Source organism: Caenorhabditis remanei, chromosome II, assembly GCF_010183535.1.
Source record: "Caenorhabditis remanei strain PX506 chromosome II, whole genome shotgun sequence".
Classification (NCBI taxonomy): Eukaryota; Metazoa; Nematoda; class Chromadorea; order Rhabditida; family Rhabditidae; genus Caenorhabditis; species Caenorhabditis remanei.
In genome coordinates this window covers 14,593,090-14,609,891 of record NC_071329.1, presented here as the reverse complement: position 1 = coordinate 14,609,891, position 16,802 = coordinate 14,593,090, and the positions used below count along the sequence as shown (strand labels likewise).

Sequence of the window (16,802 nt, the reverse complement as noted above, 5' to 3'; positions counted from 1 at the left end):
AAAAATTCAACTTTCTGATGTATAACTAGCTTTTGATTGAATTCTGAAATATATTATAGTAAAAAATTCGACGTTTTCGGAAAAAATTCCAAAAACTTCAAACTTTCGTTCAAAACTTTGTTCAAATTGCTGTATAATTAGTTAATTGACGTATTTATTCTATTTTAATTTCATATTTACTAACCTTGATTTGAACTGTGACAGTCGGATAAAAAATCCGAAATTATCAACTTTGAGACAACCTCACTGTGTCAGATTTTTGATTTTTCAAATAATTTAAAAATTAATTAAAATACGATTATTCACAGCTGAAAAGCTTAATTGTGAATGTTGACCGCTCTACTGCAGAAGTTTATCGGAGTTAGAGGGGGGTTTGACCGTTTTCAGTTGAAAATGTCCGATTTTGAGAGGGTGTCATGGCAATACTGATTGTCCCACCAAGTGAAATTTTGATGGGTCGTGCAGATTAGAAGTGGAACTTCATTTTTGTAGTTGACAACTTTTTGTAGGGACACTATTTTGAAAGTTACAGGTCATCAAAGTCATTTCGCACTGAAATCGACTAGTTGAAATTGTGGAGCTTTTCACTTTGACAACCTGTAACATTCCTGATAGTGTCCCTACAAAAATATGGTCAACTACAAAAATGATGTGCTATTTTTGCTCTGTCCAACCCATACAAAATTGAGTTCATCTAACAATCAGGTGACACCGAAATACACTGTCAAACTCAGACATGAACATTACAAAACTGTAACTTTTCGAAACCACCTAATTCAGTTAGAATGTTCTCTCCCCACTTGCCTAGAACATGTGATCTGATAGCTTTCAGATTTGAATCCGAATCAAAACACAAAACCGATTCGTAAATAATAAACCCATTGTGACACCAAAATATAAATCAAATCGTCTCCCCTTCTCTCAAATAAACCATTTTTCGACCCCAAAAGAGATGAGATAACGATCAGTTTTGTATTTTATTTCTTATCACATCCCCTCCAATCTTCTTCCACTTTTTTCATCCCCTAGCTACAGTTGGTTGGAAGAAAAGAAGAGAGAGAGGTCTCTCTTCTAATTCGATTAAATTAATCAGAAAAATATTCGGAGACGATGAGAGAGACGGAGAAGATTTCACGCATTCTGAATCTCTATCAGCATTATTTTTTATCTGGTTTTGTTTTCAATGTCTGAGAATTTAGAAAAAAGTATCAAATTTAGGCTATTTTGACATTTTCAAATTAGCTCGGCACAGTTCTTACAACTGCGCTCCACCGAAATACCCTTGAAAAATATATCTTTTTTCTGAGTCTCTCAATTTTGCATACAATTTTCTTCGGTTTCGGTAAAGCGCGGTTATAAGAAGTGTGCTTTACACTTTCAAACCCAAAAAACCTCAATTTCACAGAGGAAACCTTTTTTTCTAAATTAAAAAATTCTAAAATTCCAAATAGTTGAGAATTACTTGAAAACAACCCAGAAACTCGGCCACCACTGAATTTTCAAAAATGCTCAAAACAGGTATTTCGAAGAGTTTTTAGGGGTTTTCAAGCGTGCTGAACTCATTTTTTATAGTTTCAAATTAGGAGAACCTCATTTTCACCAAGAAAATCACAAAATTTAAAGTTATCCATAACCTAGTATAAATTTCCGAAATCTCAAACCATTTTGAATTCTTGACATCCTTGAATCTCTTAATTTCTAAACTTTCCCGCAAACCTTTTTTCTAATTTCTTGCTCACTTCAGATGCCCAGGTCCACCCAAAATGCCACGTCATAACATCTTCCACATTCTCCTCTTTTTATGTCTTCTGACGTGCCTCGACTCACGACGAAGAGCCGGTCAATCGAGTCGAGCGTTCGAAGACAAGAAAGCTGATGAACGACACTTTGATTATAAGTCAGCACCTGGAGAAGCGATTCCAGATGAGTCAGAAGACGATGAGAAACCGAAGATAGTATTGGGAGGTGGAGGGGGTGGATCGAGTACGGTAGAGCCCCCCTCGACATCAACGGAAGCATCAAAAAAGAAGGAAGTGGAAGAAGAGGCGACAACTCAGTCGACTGAAGAGTGTGAGTTTTTTGTTGTAAATTTGAAAAGTTAATTTATTGAAATGGAATCACACAATTGAAATTTTTAATAATGATTGTAAGCTATTCGTCTTTGAAGTGGCAAGCTCCAATGATGGTGTTGAGGGCCAGATGGTGCTGAAAATTGATGATATTTCGGGAACTTTTCCTTTTTGTATCATACCGGTACAACCACGATATTTCACTATTGAAAAGACTTTAATTCGAAAAAAAATCTACAGTACCACTCGAAATGTTATCAACTTTGGCTGTTTTATGTAAGTGGAAAATGCCCAGCTTTGAGAAGACGTTATGGTATCCCTGATTGTCCCAACAAAGTAAATTAGGCATAAGCCATACAGATAAAAGGTAGAACTTCATTTTTGTAGTGGTCAACTTTTTTGAACGAGAGAGTTAGATATCGACAAAGTAATTGCTCCCTCAAATCGTCCCATTTCAGTGCAAAATAGTGATTTTTGAGATGCTCCCTTAAAATTACCATAACTCTCTATGGATGGTGCCTACAAAAAAGTGGTCAACTACAAAACCAATGTGATATTTTTGCTCTGTCCAACTCATATAAAATTGAGCTTGGCGGACAATCAGGTGACACCGAAATACGCTGTTAAAGTTGGTCATTTTCAACTGAAAAATGTCAATTTGTATGTCTTACTGCACGGTACTGTATGTCACTCACCTTCCTAAACCCATTCCATTGCTTGGCTCCACACACTCGAATAATTTCTTCTCTCATACAGTTATCCTTCCCAAAATAGTTGTTGCAAGCCTCCTTCTGAATCTCAGCCATCTTCTTCTTATCCTCAATCTGAGCTGGAAATGGATTCCAAGCTCTCGAACATTCTGTAGTCTTAGAGTCTAATTTAATCTGACATGGCAGGAATTCATTTGTAAAGAATCCGGCGGCATCGCAGAATAGGAGAGTCATGTTCAAAGCGTAAACTATTTTTTGTTCGGTTTCACATGCGAATGCCGGAGAACATCTTTTGAATTTCCCGCACACTTCATTGGTGGATTTAGTGGTTGTAGCGTTGGTAAGGTCATAGTCTCCAGCTGCTTCTGCTACTTTTTGGAAGGTCTGAAATCAAGGACATCCGGATAAACATATTATCGGAATAAAAAAGTTCCGACATTTTTTACCGACGCGCAAGAGTCGCGGTACTGGTAGATCAGAAACGCCCACTCATCATAAACATTTCTTCTGCAAAATCAGGGCACGGTTTCATTGAATTCGCGGGTGAAGTTTTGTTTAAAAATACCACTTTTTTTTAAAAATTTGACCTATTTCCCTTAAAATTTCATTTCCACCATGAAGTTTGAGGAAAAAAGATCAAATTTTAAAGGAAATAGGTCAAATTTTATTTAAAAAGTGGTATTTTTAAACAAAACTTCACCCGCGAATTCAATGAAACCGTGCCCTGATTTTGCAGAAGAAATGTTTATGATGAGTGGGCGTTTCTGATCTACCAGTACCGCGACTCTTGCGCGTCGGTAAAAAATGTCGGAACTTTTTTATTCCGATAATACAGTGGGACAGACTTACCTCTAGACACTTGATAACTTTGGGTCTATTCGAGTCTATGCAACTTTTCGAAACAACTTCACCAATAAGTAAGAAGAAGAGAATAGGTAGCAACATTTTTTGATGCAAGTCTAGTCAGAATTGTGTCATGTTATATACACCTGATAAGGGGGGGGGGGGTCAAAGACTGATAAAATGGGAAATGAGAAATCTATCTGTCTGATGTGACGCAGAGAAGAATTCGATGAATAAGAATTGCGAAATGTTTCATTTGTGAAGACTTTAGTTTTTTGTTTCAGTAGTCAAAAAGCTTCTGGAAGGAGTGTTCGACCTTGAAAATCTCACGAAAATTGTCGAGGAAGAGCATGCGGATGCCTTAGACGAGGCCACGAATCGAACTGTTTTGTGGATTGATACAAGTTACAAAGCACTAGATTACAATCTTTCTATCCATGAGATAGAGGAGTGTGCCACGTGGCAAAAGTATTGGAATTTGAGTGCGGAGGCAAAGGAGACAAAGGACAAGAATGTGTCGGGTTCGATGAATGAAACTGAGGAAGTCGAGGACTTTGGAAAGGAGTTGAAAGAGATGGAGGATCTTCTGAAGCAGACGGAACTCGTGAATTCTAAGAGTCGGTTGAAAGCGTTGGGGCTGAATCCGGAGTTGCTGGTGGCTTATAAGGTGAGATCCAGAGATCCAAACGTCCTACAGTACCCCTCAAAAGGTTGTCAACTTTGACAGTGTATTTCGGTGTCACTTGATTGTCCGATAAGCTCAATTTTGTATGGGTTAAAAAGAGCAAAAATAGCACATAATTTTTGTAGTTGATCATTTTTTTGTAGGGACACTATCAGGAAAGTTATTGGTTGTCAAAGTGAAAAGCTCCACAATTTCAACTAGTCGATTTCAGGACAAATGACTTTCATTACCTGTAACTTTCATGGTAGTGTCCCTACAAAAAATGGTCAACTACAAAAATTATGTGCTATTTTCGCTCTGTTTAACCCATACAAAATGAAATTTGTCCGGCAATCAGGTGACAACGAAATACACTGTCAAAGTTTGTCATTATCCACTAACAATTGCCATAACTTTTTGAGCGGTACTGTATCCAGATGTGCAAAATCCCACATTTTTTACTACAGGCGGTCGGACTGGTTTATCGAGAAATCTGTGGTAATCACGGGAGAACTCTTTGGTATCGTACTCGAGAAGACGCGGCTCTGATAGGTGTGGACTCGTTTTCTCCAATTTGTGAGCCGTTTAAGGTAGGTCGAACATATTTCCGATCTTCTGAAACGCCGGGAAGAAGGTTTCAAAAATCCAAAGGTGGAAAAGTTGAGGTATAGGCTATCAATCAGAATGCTTACGGTACCATGAGAGGTTTAAGATTCTGAAATTTTGTGCCCTTATTGTTAGAGATATCTGATTTTGAAGTTTTGGGCTCTTAGACTTAGGCTTACGGTACCCTTAGAGGTTCCTAATTTTCAAAGTTTTGGGCCCTTAGGCTTAGGTTCTGAAAGCTTTGTTAGGTTTAAGGTACCTTAAGAGACTATTCTTACTTTCTGGAAGATTTCTAGGGTTCCTCATCGCGAGATTTTTGAACTTCCAGGAGCAATTGAATCCCGATGAAAGCACGTTGTCCCAACTCGCTTTGAAATTGAATGAGCTCATTCAAAATGTAACGGATGGGAGTCAGCCAGCACTCAAAAGAGGTGGAAGTAATGCCACGGATACGGATTCTGAGATTCCGAATACCACGATGGCAGCTGAGAAGGAGTTGAAGGCGGTTACGATGGAAGACTCCACGGATACAATTGAGCTGTTGCCAAGCTCCTCGGCTCCAGAGGCTACTCCAGTGCCTCGCCATCATCACCATCATCATCATCATCATCACCGACATCATCAGAATCCTCAGGAGCCAGTGACCGAGCAGCCTTCAGCAGAATCTCACGACTCCATGACATCAGAATCTGAATCGGTTTCCTCCGCCACAACTTCCCATCCAAATCGACATCAAGATTTAGACTATGAAATTCTTGACGAGGAACACGAGACAAAAGAATTTTCTTCTGGCGTTCCTCCAGAAGACATGACGTCTACAACCACGACGTCGTCGACCACTACGACAGAGGCGACGACAACCGAGGCGTCTTCTGAAATCGAGGTGTACGACGATGATGTTTGGGATTATAAGGATATGGAGTGAGTTCCCCCTGGGAGACTATCACGTGCAATTTTTTATAGAAAACGTTTCAAAGTCCGTCACCAAGTAGTTTTCGATGGGAACGAGATAGGAGAGGATGACCTAGACTCCTCATCATTCCCCGGTATTCATATGGCATCTGCCAGAAAAAGAAGACGTCACGTGATTCTGAAGACTAAAGTGAGAAGAAGAAGAAGGAAGAGAGAGGCTTCTGATGAGGAGGAAGAGAAGAAGGAAGAGAATGTAGTGGATATTCATCAGGAGAGTGATGAAAATGAGGATGATTGGTTGAATGTGGTAGGTCGAGTTATTAGCATATTTGTCAAGGTCCGAAAAGAAAAAGTCAAATTTCAAAACCGTTATTTTCAGAATCAGCGAGCCGAGAGCTTTCAGAAAAGTACCCACAAGCTATGATTTGACGAAATTTGGGTCTCGACACGATTTACGCGGGTTACTGTAGTTTTCGTGGTGAGACCAAAACTGCTCCAAACCTAGACGTGTGGGTACTTTTCTGAAAGCTCTTGTTCTGCTGAATCCAAAAATGTTAGTTTCGTCTGTTTTCAGTGGTACGTTGATAGAAGAAATTCTGAAAAATCATAAAAAATGTTTACATTTTCGATAAAAAGATGAATAAATTGGTTTATTTTTGGCGGGAGAGAAGTTTTTCAGCGTCAAGTCATCAAAACTACCGACGGTGAGACTACTGTAGCTATAATCGAGGAGCGGAGTCATCTTCTAGACGGGAATTCCACAGATGTGAGAGCCTGGATAGAGATTGACGCATCCGATATTATCAAGTAACACTCTACCTTCAAAATTCTGAAATTTAATCCCCCCTATCTTTAGTCCGACTCTCCTTATTTCCTCCCCTGAAGCAGTTGCTGCATTGGGGTTGGAAGTGGACACCACTGCATTCCAAAGATTTGAAAATGTCGGATTATGGTTGCCGGGGATATGTTCGGAATATGTGCCAAAGGCTATTGATGAGTTTAATAGTAGCAGTTTTGAGGGTAGGTGGACGGACATCCGGACATTTGGGTACACTTTTTTTCAGGAATCGAAATCGAGGGTCCCATTGGTGTCAATATCAGCGCCCTTGAGCTAGCAGGTGTCAATTTGACAAGTCTCGCGGATAAACTCAGAAATGACACAGAGGTTGATGAGATCCTTTCGAGAACTAATGGATCTACAAAGTAAGCTGGGCTCTAGTCCAGTTTAGATGTCCTTTAAAAACTCGAACGTCCCTCAAAACGCTTAGATAATTTCAGAAATCTCGGTGGAAGTTTTATCCTACCCGTGCTCAACAAAAATCAGTATGACCCTTTCTCCGCTCCGATCGTTTTCCAAGGATCCGCCGTGGTCGTTCGCTTTGGAATCTATATAGAATCGATGAGTAATTTTCAGACAAGTACTATGGTAACTTATTTGTCTGTCTGTCTGTCCAGATGTCCTCACTCTACTTTTTTTCAGGACTACGACATGGATATCTACTTAATGATGTCTTGGCGAGATGCGCGGCTGGTGAACCCCTATGATAAACCAATATTGGTAAAAGAGGAAGATATTTTGGAAAAGATATGGAGACCCGACCCGTTTTTTTGCAAATGCAAAAGAGGCTGAATTTCATGAAGTCACATTTTTGAACTTTTTGATGAGAATTTTTCCGGATGGATTGGTTTTATATGAAACGAGGTTAGGGGTTTGAGACGTGGAATATATAATTATTTGTAATTTTTGTGGATTTCAGAGTAAAAATCAAGCCATCCTGTAATTTGATCCTGTGCAAGTATCCACATGATAAGCAGACCTGTGATTTGTTGATTAAGTCATGTGAGTTGTTATAGTTTCAAAATTGGGAAAATATCATGTTTTCCAGTCGCCTACCCCGTTGAAACCGTCCGTTTCGAGTGGTTCACCCGCCGGAAGGACGCCATTGACAAGAATCCCGACGTAAAACTCCCGGAGCTCTACATCGATAGATATGAGACAACAACATGTGCCAACGAGCGAAAATCTGGAGCCTTCTCTTGCCTTCGAGCAGTTTTTCGATTGAAGAGAGACGTTGGATTCCATATTGCACAGACCTACATTCCCACTAGTCTCGCTTTGATGTTCTCTTGGGTTGGTGTCTGGCTGCCCGAAGAATTCATGGAAGGTCGAATCGGAGTCGCTATTACTGTACTTCTGACGTTGTCTACAGAATCTGCTGGAGCTAGAGAACATCTTCCGAGTGTTTCTTACTTGAAGGTGATCGCGATCTATAGACAAATCTTTCATTTTTAAATTCCAGGCTATCGATCTTTGGTTTGGATTTATCACCGGATTTGTATTCTTCACTCTCCTCCAAACTCTCTTTGTAATCGGTTTCGACAAAAGAGCGAATCAGCTCAAAAAATGGGCGGGGCGAAAGACTGCAGATATCACCGAAGAAATTCGAGAAGCTCTTCTGCAGAAAGCTACACGATACCACAAAACAGGACGGTATCTTGATAATTTTTGTCGTGTTTTCTATCCGTTAAGTTTCATTTTGTTCCTTCTCATGTATTATTTTGTGTTCACTGAAGGACGACAGGATGACTGTATGAATCGACGATGATCTCAAATAAAAGATTTTCTGATTTTGAAATTAAAAAGTTTCGGTGCCTCATGCTGGAATCGAACCAGCGACCTTCTGTTTACTAGACAGACGCTCTGCCACTGAGCCAATGAGGCGCTGACCGGCTAGCTTCAGAAGACATTTATGAATCTTACGAATCGTTATTTGATATGAAAATGACAAAAACGTAAGCCCAATGCGGGGCTCGAACCCGCGACAACCAGATTCACAGGTAGACCGCAAAGTCCCAAAAACGGACGACCAACGGCTGAGCAGCCGCAGACGTGCGAGTGGCGAACCAACGTCGGCTAGATGACCGCAAACTGGGCAACGACGGCCCGTTACCGGCCCGTCAAAACACTCAGAAAAAGCAGTCAAAAAACGGTTTTTCGAAATTCTGCTTAAAAATCATTGCTATGCCATTTAGTGCCTGTAGAAGTTGTTTGAAGTTCTCATTTATTTGTTTTTGACATGTTATGAAGCAAACGGACGAACGACGGATTAATGACGGCTCGCAAACGGGCTAATGACGGCTTAGTGACGTCTCAAAATACTCAAACTGGATGAGAAAGGATTTGGTTTAGAAAAAGCACAGAAACCTACAAAAAAGTAGTTTCAGTGTGCTAGTAATTCAATAAAAGTCTAAATGGTTAATTTTTGAAACTAAGTGAACTTATATAAAGAAATAGTGCTACTAGTGGTTCAACTAACAGCTATAGAGCGAGAGGAATGTCTATACTTGGTTTACTGACCTTGTACAACATTCAGCTTTTCATATTCAAGAATCTGTTAACTCACAAAACCGAACCAGAAGGATACATTAGTGTATCTTATATTTACAATCTCACAAGTATTACTGTAGATTCGCTATCTGATCACTTCCTTCTTTTGCTCAGGCAGTTTTGATTTTTTTCAAAAATTTGTTTCAGGAATTATCAGGCTTTTTCATTTTATGTGTTTTTTTCAAAAAACTATCATTTTTCACTGAAATTTCCGAGTATTCGCATTTTTCGAGTCCACTCGATCAAGCTGAGCCTCGCAACGACACTCCGAAATTACGGCAGCGCGCCTTGTTTGTCGTAAATCGACACTGAATTTTTTCCGCGTCAAAATTTTATTTCGTTCGTTTTCCGTCAATTTTTGGCACCCCACGAAAATCGGGGAGCGCCTTTAAATCGGGGAACGAAAATCGGGGAAAGTCCGCACGGTCGAACGCAAAGTGCGGCGCACTTTTTTCAGTATTTTTTTTTCTCAATGATTTTTTGGCAAAGTTTGTGCGATTTGTGTAGTTTATTGGCATTTTTTTTAACAAAAACAAAAAATTTGACTTCTTCCGAATCATTCTAATTATAGAAAATTATCACGCATATGGAAATGGATGAATTGGAAGAAAAAATAACGGCAGAAAGAGATCCATCTGGAGCCGCTCGTTTTTTCAGAAATTTCAAGTCTAAAAGGGCAAGAGAAGAAGAAACAGAGACACTGAAAAAGAAAATTAAAACGATTGAATATGTTGATTTAACCGAACAGGAAGGGGATAAGGAAGGAGAGAAAAATGATAAAAATGCAACAAGTGATAGTGGTGATATGAGGGATGGAGAAGCAGAAAAGAAGGAAGAGTCAAGAAAGGATATTAATGATCAGAATGATGATGATATTATGGATATGGAAATGAATATGAATATGGGAAATTCAAAAGATTCGGATAAAGAGAATACTTCTGAAGTTGAAAAGGACAAAGAAGTTGAAAGGGATTATGTGGATGACATGGATATGGACATTACGAGCAATGCAGTGGGAGATAGTAGAGAGAGATTCTTTTATGAACCTCCCGATGACTTTAAAAGGCGAAGATCGTTGGACGAGTCATACGAAGATCGCATTTTCTTGCACGATTTGTCTGAATCTGATGAGGGCAATCTACTTTGTCAGCCATATTAGTAACTTTTTAGGTGGACTTTGTTTATATTTCAGATAGAATCAGCGATTGCATTGGTGGTGGTGACAAATCAGATTCAGAATCAGATGACGACGACGATGACGGTTCTTCAACCGGAACAAAAGAGAGAAAAACCGCAGATGATGTGGATCCCAGTTGGTATTTCTGCAACAAGTTAGTGTTGTAAACAGATTTTAGAGTTTTTGTTTTAATTCCAGTTCTGAAGACGTCCGTCATATCTTGAAATCATTTAGTTCGAAGATGAACGCGCGAAGGAAGCTGAACTTTAATCCTGAAATCTTATCTAAATTGAGCTCGTTCACAAGGTTACCAGACAAATTGAACAAAAATTGCAAACTACATTTCAGATTGTCCAATCAGAAAAAGTGCCCATTGATCATCTATCAGAGCCAATTGTTCAGACCAAAAGAAGAAACTGCCGACGGAAAAGTTATTGCTCGATGTACATATACTCTTCCAGACAAAAAATCGTGTCCGGGCACAATCCATTGCGATTATAGAACTGGAATGATCGCAATTGAAACAGATTGTACACATGAATGGAGAAGAGAGCACATTGCTGTAAATTTACAAATAATTAAAATGCACACGGGGAATATTGAACTTACCAATATAATTTCCAGAAGGAGTTGCTGATGAGACGATTGAAGATCATGGAATTGAGTGGAAGTGACCGGCACGAAATGACTGATACAGCTTTGACTATCGCGGAATTCTTTGAAATTACCGATATTTTAGAGTCAGATGTAATACAAAATGTTTCTATCAGAAATACTAAGGCTATTTCTTTCCAGGATGTCATTTTTAGAAAAATTCGAGACGGCGTAAGAGTGGCGCGATCGTCGAACGGTTTTCCACCATCTTTCGACTGGACATCGATGAAAAATGTAAAGTGCTTATTCGATTCGTCGGGGACCTTCAATGATGCGAAACCATTGACTTATATCTGGAGAGTACGTGGGAGTGAGAAATATCTGAATGGAGATACTAAAACCTTACACCTCGATGGGAAGTTCTCACAAATCCCGCGGGGATTCAAGCAGATCTATGTGATCGCCACTCAAGTGAGAGAAACTATGAAAACATATATTTAAATGTGATAAACTTTGCCAGGATACTAAAAGTCACAAAACGATCCCATTGATTTTTGCACTTTCCAACTCAAGCACAAAAGCTGCATATAAAGAAATCTTTGAATGTGCTAAAAAGGAAGGATTACAGCCTGAACACGTCTATTCAGGTGAAAAAGAAATTGGATATTAATAAATAAATTTTAAAAATGTATGACAGATTTCGAACAATCGGCGATCGGTGCTGTATCAGAAACGTGGCCAAATGCCGAAATTTGCCTCTGCTACAGACATTGGAAAGTAGCAATCAAGAGAAAGCTGAAATCGAGTGAGCTTATAAAAATCAATTCTAACGCAAATATTTCAATTCTAGTCGTCGGTCGAAAATCAGTTCGTTCCGACATTTTCAAGCGTCTTTTAAAGACTATCTATTCGCTTGCGTTCGCTCCGGTTTTAAAACTGCAAAATTGGTTCAGTCTGGTGAGAATGAGAACTTCAGGAATCCACCCAAAAATTGACGGTGTGTCATTTCCACAAAATTCTTCAAAACAAGTTACATTTCAGAGTTCTTTAATTACCTCAGCAAAATTTATTTCAAGGATCTAGCAATGTTTTCAATCAACCATTGGAATTGTTTAAAACGAGCGGAACGTGGTGCAGAATACACCAACAATCCAAGCGAAAGCTTGTTTTCCTTGTACTCAGTAAGAACAACTGAATACCAATTAATACTTCTCATTTCACAATTATAGAAACTATTCAAACACAATGAGTATGAGCAGCTCGGAGTAGCAATTAAAATATCAGCTGACTGGGCAGAAAGCAAGTATAAATTAGAAGAAACGGGAATGTCAAAGATATCAAAAAAGAAGCAATGCGTTCTCTACAAGAATAAAGACTTTCAAAATCTTGTTGTTCGAAATTATAATGTTTTCGATGACTTCGAGAACGCGATTCATTCGTATATGACCATCCCTAGCTTGAGTTGAAAATAGACGGTTTTGTTGTTTTATTTCTGTTAAGTTTTTATTTCTGTTAAGTTTTTATTTCTATTATTTTCTAAATAAATTTTTTTATACAAAGATCAATGCAATTAATGATGAGAATAACATTTCCATGCCAATAAACTACACAAATCGCACAAACGTTGCCAAAAAATCATTGAGAAAAAAAAATACTGAAAAAAGTGCGCCGCACTTTGCGTTCGACCGTGCGGACTTTCCCCGATTTTCGTTCCCCGATTTAAAGGCGCTCCCCGATTTTCGTGGGGTGCCCAATTTTTATGGTATTTCTTCCGTTTTTCTTACAATCTTTTCAGTAAAACAGGTTTATTTATCTGTCAAAAACGTTTTCACTCGTTACTTATTACTAATTTCGACGAAAATGTCTATTTTCAGGCTAATCGAGAATTTCGTCGTCGGCGCGACCCTACTGGACACTAAAAACGAGGAATTTCAAAGGATTCGTAAGGTTTGTATCAGATAATTGCTAACCTAATTGTAAAATGTGGATATTTTCAGCAAATGTCACTGGAAGCCCAAAGTTTGTGTCCAAATCGACAAGCGGAAGAGTTAGTTAATCGATAAGGAGAAAAAGTCTTCAGTGGAAATTGGACTCAGTGGGAAACCAAAAGTATGATATTCGCGCTTTTTCAAGTAGTGGAAACTAAGCTAGTATTTTTCAGAGATCAAACGGTCAAGGTCCACATGGTTTAATGACCAAAGTTTGAGACTTGGATACACTATTGTCGAATGGCGATGACCACCACTAGGCAATAACATCAATGGAAACGGAAGGAGGAGCAATACAGCAACAACAACAATCATCTGGAGGAGAGGGACCACGTCGTCATCATCATCAAACCGACATTATTGATGCCGATGCAAACGACAGTGGAAACGAACTATCGATGGGAGGAAGTACAAGTGAAGTCTTTATAGCCGATTCAATGTCTCATCATCGTGGAGAACACTCGAAGAATCATCATCATCAAGACCGTCTTCTCGGTCAAACGGCTACTTCGTCGATTTCAGATAAGTAAGTTATCCAATAACTATGAATTGTGTTGTAACTTATTATCTTTCAGGCTGATTCGATTCGTCTACAAGCGATTCATCTCAACGAAGATTGCGCATCAAGAGAAGCGGCGAGAAGAAGAAGCGAAGAGTGTCACACATGACTCGCCTGCTTGATGCGGAAAATCGACGAACAACAAGCCAAAAGGCGAATATTTAAATGATTCACCTAGTTATGATGTTTCTTATTTAAATTTTTTTATAAGTGTCAACATTTTTTGTTATTAATTTTAATTTGATAATAAATAAGTATTTATAATAACGAGTACTGTTCGCAAAAAACCATTTTTAATATGCCTAATGGGGAGCGGGAAGGGACCAGAAAGGTTTGAAAACGGATGAAAACCGGTCCGTCAGCGCCTCAAATAGCGAGAAAACGGGCCGTCTACGGATGTTCAACGGGCCGTTGACGGCCCGTCGGTCACCCATAGAATGTTCGCAGGTGATCCGTCGCTGGTCCGTTTTTGGGACTTAGCGCTCTACCTGTGTTAAGAGTCTGGTGCTCTACCGACTGAGCTAACCGGGCGGCGATCGAATGCATTGTCGAGGCCTGTTAAAAAGTGGGTGACAGACGGAGTGAGACAGACGGCATTGAGCGATGTATCACATGAAAACGGGGGGGGGGGGGGGGGGGGACATGCGGGGGTCTTGTGTTTACAAATTTCGAGGCCAGTTGAGAAGAAAGAATGACGTTGAAAATGGAAATAAGAGAAACGTTCGGTCTCATAGTCAATGGGAAAAATGGAAAAATTACACGTGGAATGGAAGGTAATAAAAATTGATAATAGGAAAGAATTTCTCAACGAAAATTATTCTTTTCGTTGAATATAAAAAAGTTTCGGAACCTGAAAAATAGTTTTTTTTTAAATTTTTACTTTACTCCCAAAAACATAAATTAACTTGATATTTCAAGGTGAACCTATGCGAACACGCTGTAATGAGAAAAAAAAGGGAAATGAATATTTTCACGTATCCTAAAAATTCCTGTAGGAAAATGTTTCTAATGTACACCGCCACGTAATGCGGAGCATGCGTTTTGTAGCTAAAATTTTAGAGCGTGTTTGCATAGGTTACATTTGTCTTACTCGAATTAATGCCCCAAAAACTCCAGTCAAAAATATTACTGCTGAAAAAATGTTTTTCGGGAAAAAGTCGCTTCACCAGGACCATGCCGAACCGGGACAAGTATGATCTGCACAGAATGCAAAAATCATATCAGAATAATAAGTCCCAAGACTGTTCGATCTGGGACGTACTGTAACTCTGGTTTGATACTGATCTTTCGGTTTCCCACGCCTTCGTCACCAGGAACTTTTCCTATATTTATGGTTTCCCCACACTTTATTACTTTCAACCTTTGTTCCTCGTTTTTCCTCAATATAAAAGCCATCTTGACACTCTTCCTACACATTCAGCCATGAAGTCATCGGTTCTAGTCTTCCTGCTCTGCATTTCCTCCGCCTTGGCGTATGTTGAAGTCGCTATGAAGTGTCCGGACGGATGGGATTGGTTCAAGAGATCCCGAGGTGGATGGTGTATGAAGGTAGCCTTAAGAAAAAAGTTTTCAATTTATGGACTCATTCAGGTATTCTCCGGACCAGTCACTCAAGGAGATGGTGAAACAAAGTGTAAAGCTGAAGGAGCCGTGCTTGCTGGAGTTCAGAACGGAGATGAAGTCAAATGGATGGGAGGTAACACTCGAATCACCAATTTCTATTCACAAAATCCATTTCAGAATCTCTCGTCAAAGTAGCCGGAGGAGGCAGCCTATGGATCGGTGCGAAACGATCAATTCCTTGCATACCGATACGTGGATTGACCGCTCTTTGCACGCCTCTTACCTCTTTCTACTGGACTGATGCTTCGACTACTGGTTTCCTAGGATTCAAAAAATGGATTGCTGGAGAGCCCAATAATTATGGGTAAGGGTATACTCAAACAGATTAGAGAATCTTTGATTGCTTTAGAGGAAACCAGGGTTGCGTTCAACTTTTTTCTGCATCTGGTCTGATGGATGACGCTGCGTGAGTTTTTTTTCTAGAGGCTTCCACATAAAGTAATATTTTTTTAGATGTAATATATATTCAACCGGATATGTCTGTGGAAAAGTTGCGTCGTTTTGATTTTCACTGAATATGAATAAAGTTTTGTGGAAATTGAGAGTATCATTTTTAAATGGGGGAATAGGAACCGGACATCTGGACGGTGGGATGTTCGCGTGACTGATCATGTCGAAAGATCTATGGATCTCCTGTATTCGAACTTCCGGGTAGAATCCTGAAACAGACTAGATTTTGACTTCCTGTTATCTTACTCTCTGACTCTGTTCTGGCTTGAAGGGAGCGGAACCCTGTTCATAATGAGTTGACGAGTCAATAAGAAGTTTTAATAACTTTATTAAACAGACATACTAACAACTTCGAGAGTACAGATGGATATTCAACCGCAGAAACTGAGAGCAATTTATGTGTTGTGGTTGAAGACTGACCTGGTGGAAGACCTTCTACAGGTCGGGAATCATTAGGAACTTGGTCCACGCTCTGATTAAAAAAAAGCGTAATCAATCGATTCATTTATCTAACTGTTTTTTTTATAGCAGTGATAGGTATTTCTTGATCTATTCCTCACCGAATAGTGACGGCCCGACCACATATTAGTCTCTTCGCACAATTCCAGTAGCTAATCGAATTCTAACCTGCTTATATCAATTCTAATTCGAATAATATCAAGAATTCTCAATTCCGCTCAGAAGAAGATCCTATTCATCACCTCCGCGTCAGTCCGAACGTCACTCTCGTTATTACGAGAAGTGACCGAATAGGCCTAATCAGTTCTTCAGTCAAGCCAGAAATGATACACAGTACCCCATCTATTGCTAGAACTCTGAGAAGTGGACGTCGGAACAAGCCTACTCGTTACCAATAATTTCGGCCGAAATATTATCATTTCATGTTGTTTCTTTTTGTTGAATAAATAAATTATTAATGAGTTCTCTGTTCCGTTGCAATGAAAAAATCGAAAGGAGGCGCTGATCAGATGGCCTTCTGAAGGTATTTATGAATCTCACGAATCTCTACATATTCGATTAAATAAAAGACAAAAACGTAAGCCCAATGCGGGGCTCGAACCCGCGACAACCAGATTAAGAGTCTGGTGCTCTACCGACTGAGCTAACCGGGCGGCGATTGTATTCATTGTCGAGGCAGTTAAAAAGTGGGTGACAAACGGTGAGAGACAGAAGGCAGTCAGAGATGTATCACATGAAAACGGGGGGATGGACGGGGGTC

The 16,802-nt window shown here is 39.5% G+C and overlaps 5 protein-coding genes across 5 annotated transcripts; 4 read left to right on the top strand and 1 right to left on the bottom strand.

The window, feature by feature from the left end:
- Positions 1–1,763: 1,763 nt before the first annotated feature.
- On the top strand, positions 1,764–2,102 carry GCK72_006959 (uncharacterized protein; the record flags this gene model as incomplete). The annotated part of the gene is made up of 1 exon (XM_053725909.1): positions 1,764–2,102. The coding sequence occupies one exon, from the start codon at positions 1,764–1,766 to the stop codon at positions 2,100–2,102; it is 339 nt and encodes a 112-aa protein (XP_053590103.1).
- Positions 2,103–2,151: 49 nt separating this feature from the next.
- On the bottom strand, positions 2,152–3,724 carry GCK72_006958 (uncharacterized protein; the record flags this gene model as incomplete). Its single annotated transcript, XM_053725908.1, has 3 exons — positions 2,152–2,205; positions 2,765–3,163; positions 3,629–3,724. The coding sequence occupies 3 exons, from the start codon at positions 3,722–3,724 to the stop codon at positions 2,152–2,154; spliced, it is 549 nt and encodes a 182-aa protein (XP_053590102.1).
- A 78-nt stretch (positions 3,725–3,802) lies between these two features.
- Positions 3,803–7,434, top strand: GCK72_006957 (uncharacterized protein; the record flags this gene model as incomplete). The annotated part of the gene is made up of 10 exons (XM_053725907.1): positions 3,803–3,824; positions 3,907–4,289; positions 4,754–4,876; positions 5,221–5,813; positions 5,856–6,111; positions 6,484–6,611; positions 6,661–6,824; positions 6,869–7,007; positions 7,083–7,230; positions 7,285–7,434. The coding sequence occupies 10 exons, from the start codon at positions 3,803–3,805 to the stop codon at positions 7,432–7,434; spliced, it is 2,106 nt and encodes a 701-aa protein (XP_053590101.1).
- Positions 7,435–13,223: 5,789 nt separating this feature from the next.
- Positions 13,224–13,632, top strand: GCK72_006956 (uncharacterized protein; the record flags this gene model as incomplete). Its single annotated transcript, XM_003094048.2, has 2 exons — positions 13,224–13,477; positions 13,527–13,632. The coding sequence occupies 2 exons, from the start codon at positions 13,224–13,226 to the stop codon at positions 13,630–13,632; spliced, it is 360 nt and encodes a 119-aa protein (XP_003094096.2).
- A 1,300-nt stretch (positions 13,633–14,932) lies between these two features.
- Positions 14,933–15,638, top strand: GCK72_006955 (uncharacterized protein; the record flags this gene model as incomplete). The annotated part of the gene is made up of 5 exons (XM_053725906.1): positions 14,933–15,058; positions 15,101–15,206; positions 15,251–15,437; positions 15,483–15,539; positions 15,587–15,638. 5 exons carry the CDS (start codon positions 14,933–14,935, stop codon positions 15,636–15,638), a joined length of 528 nt encoding a protein of 175 aa, XP_053590100.1.
- Between the last annotated feature and the right edge of the window lie 1,164 nt (positions 15,639–16,802).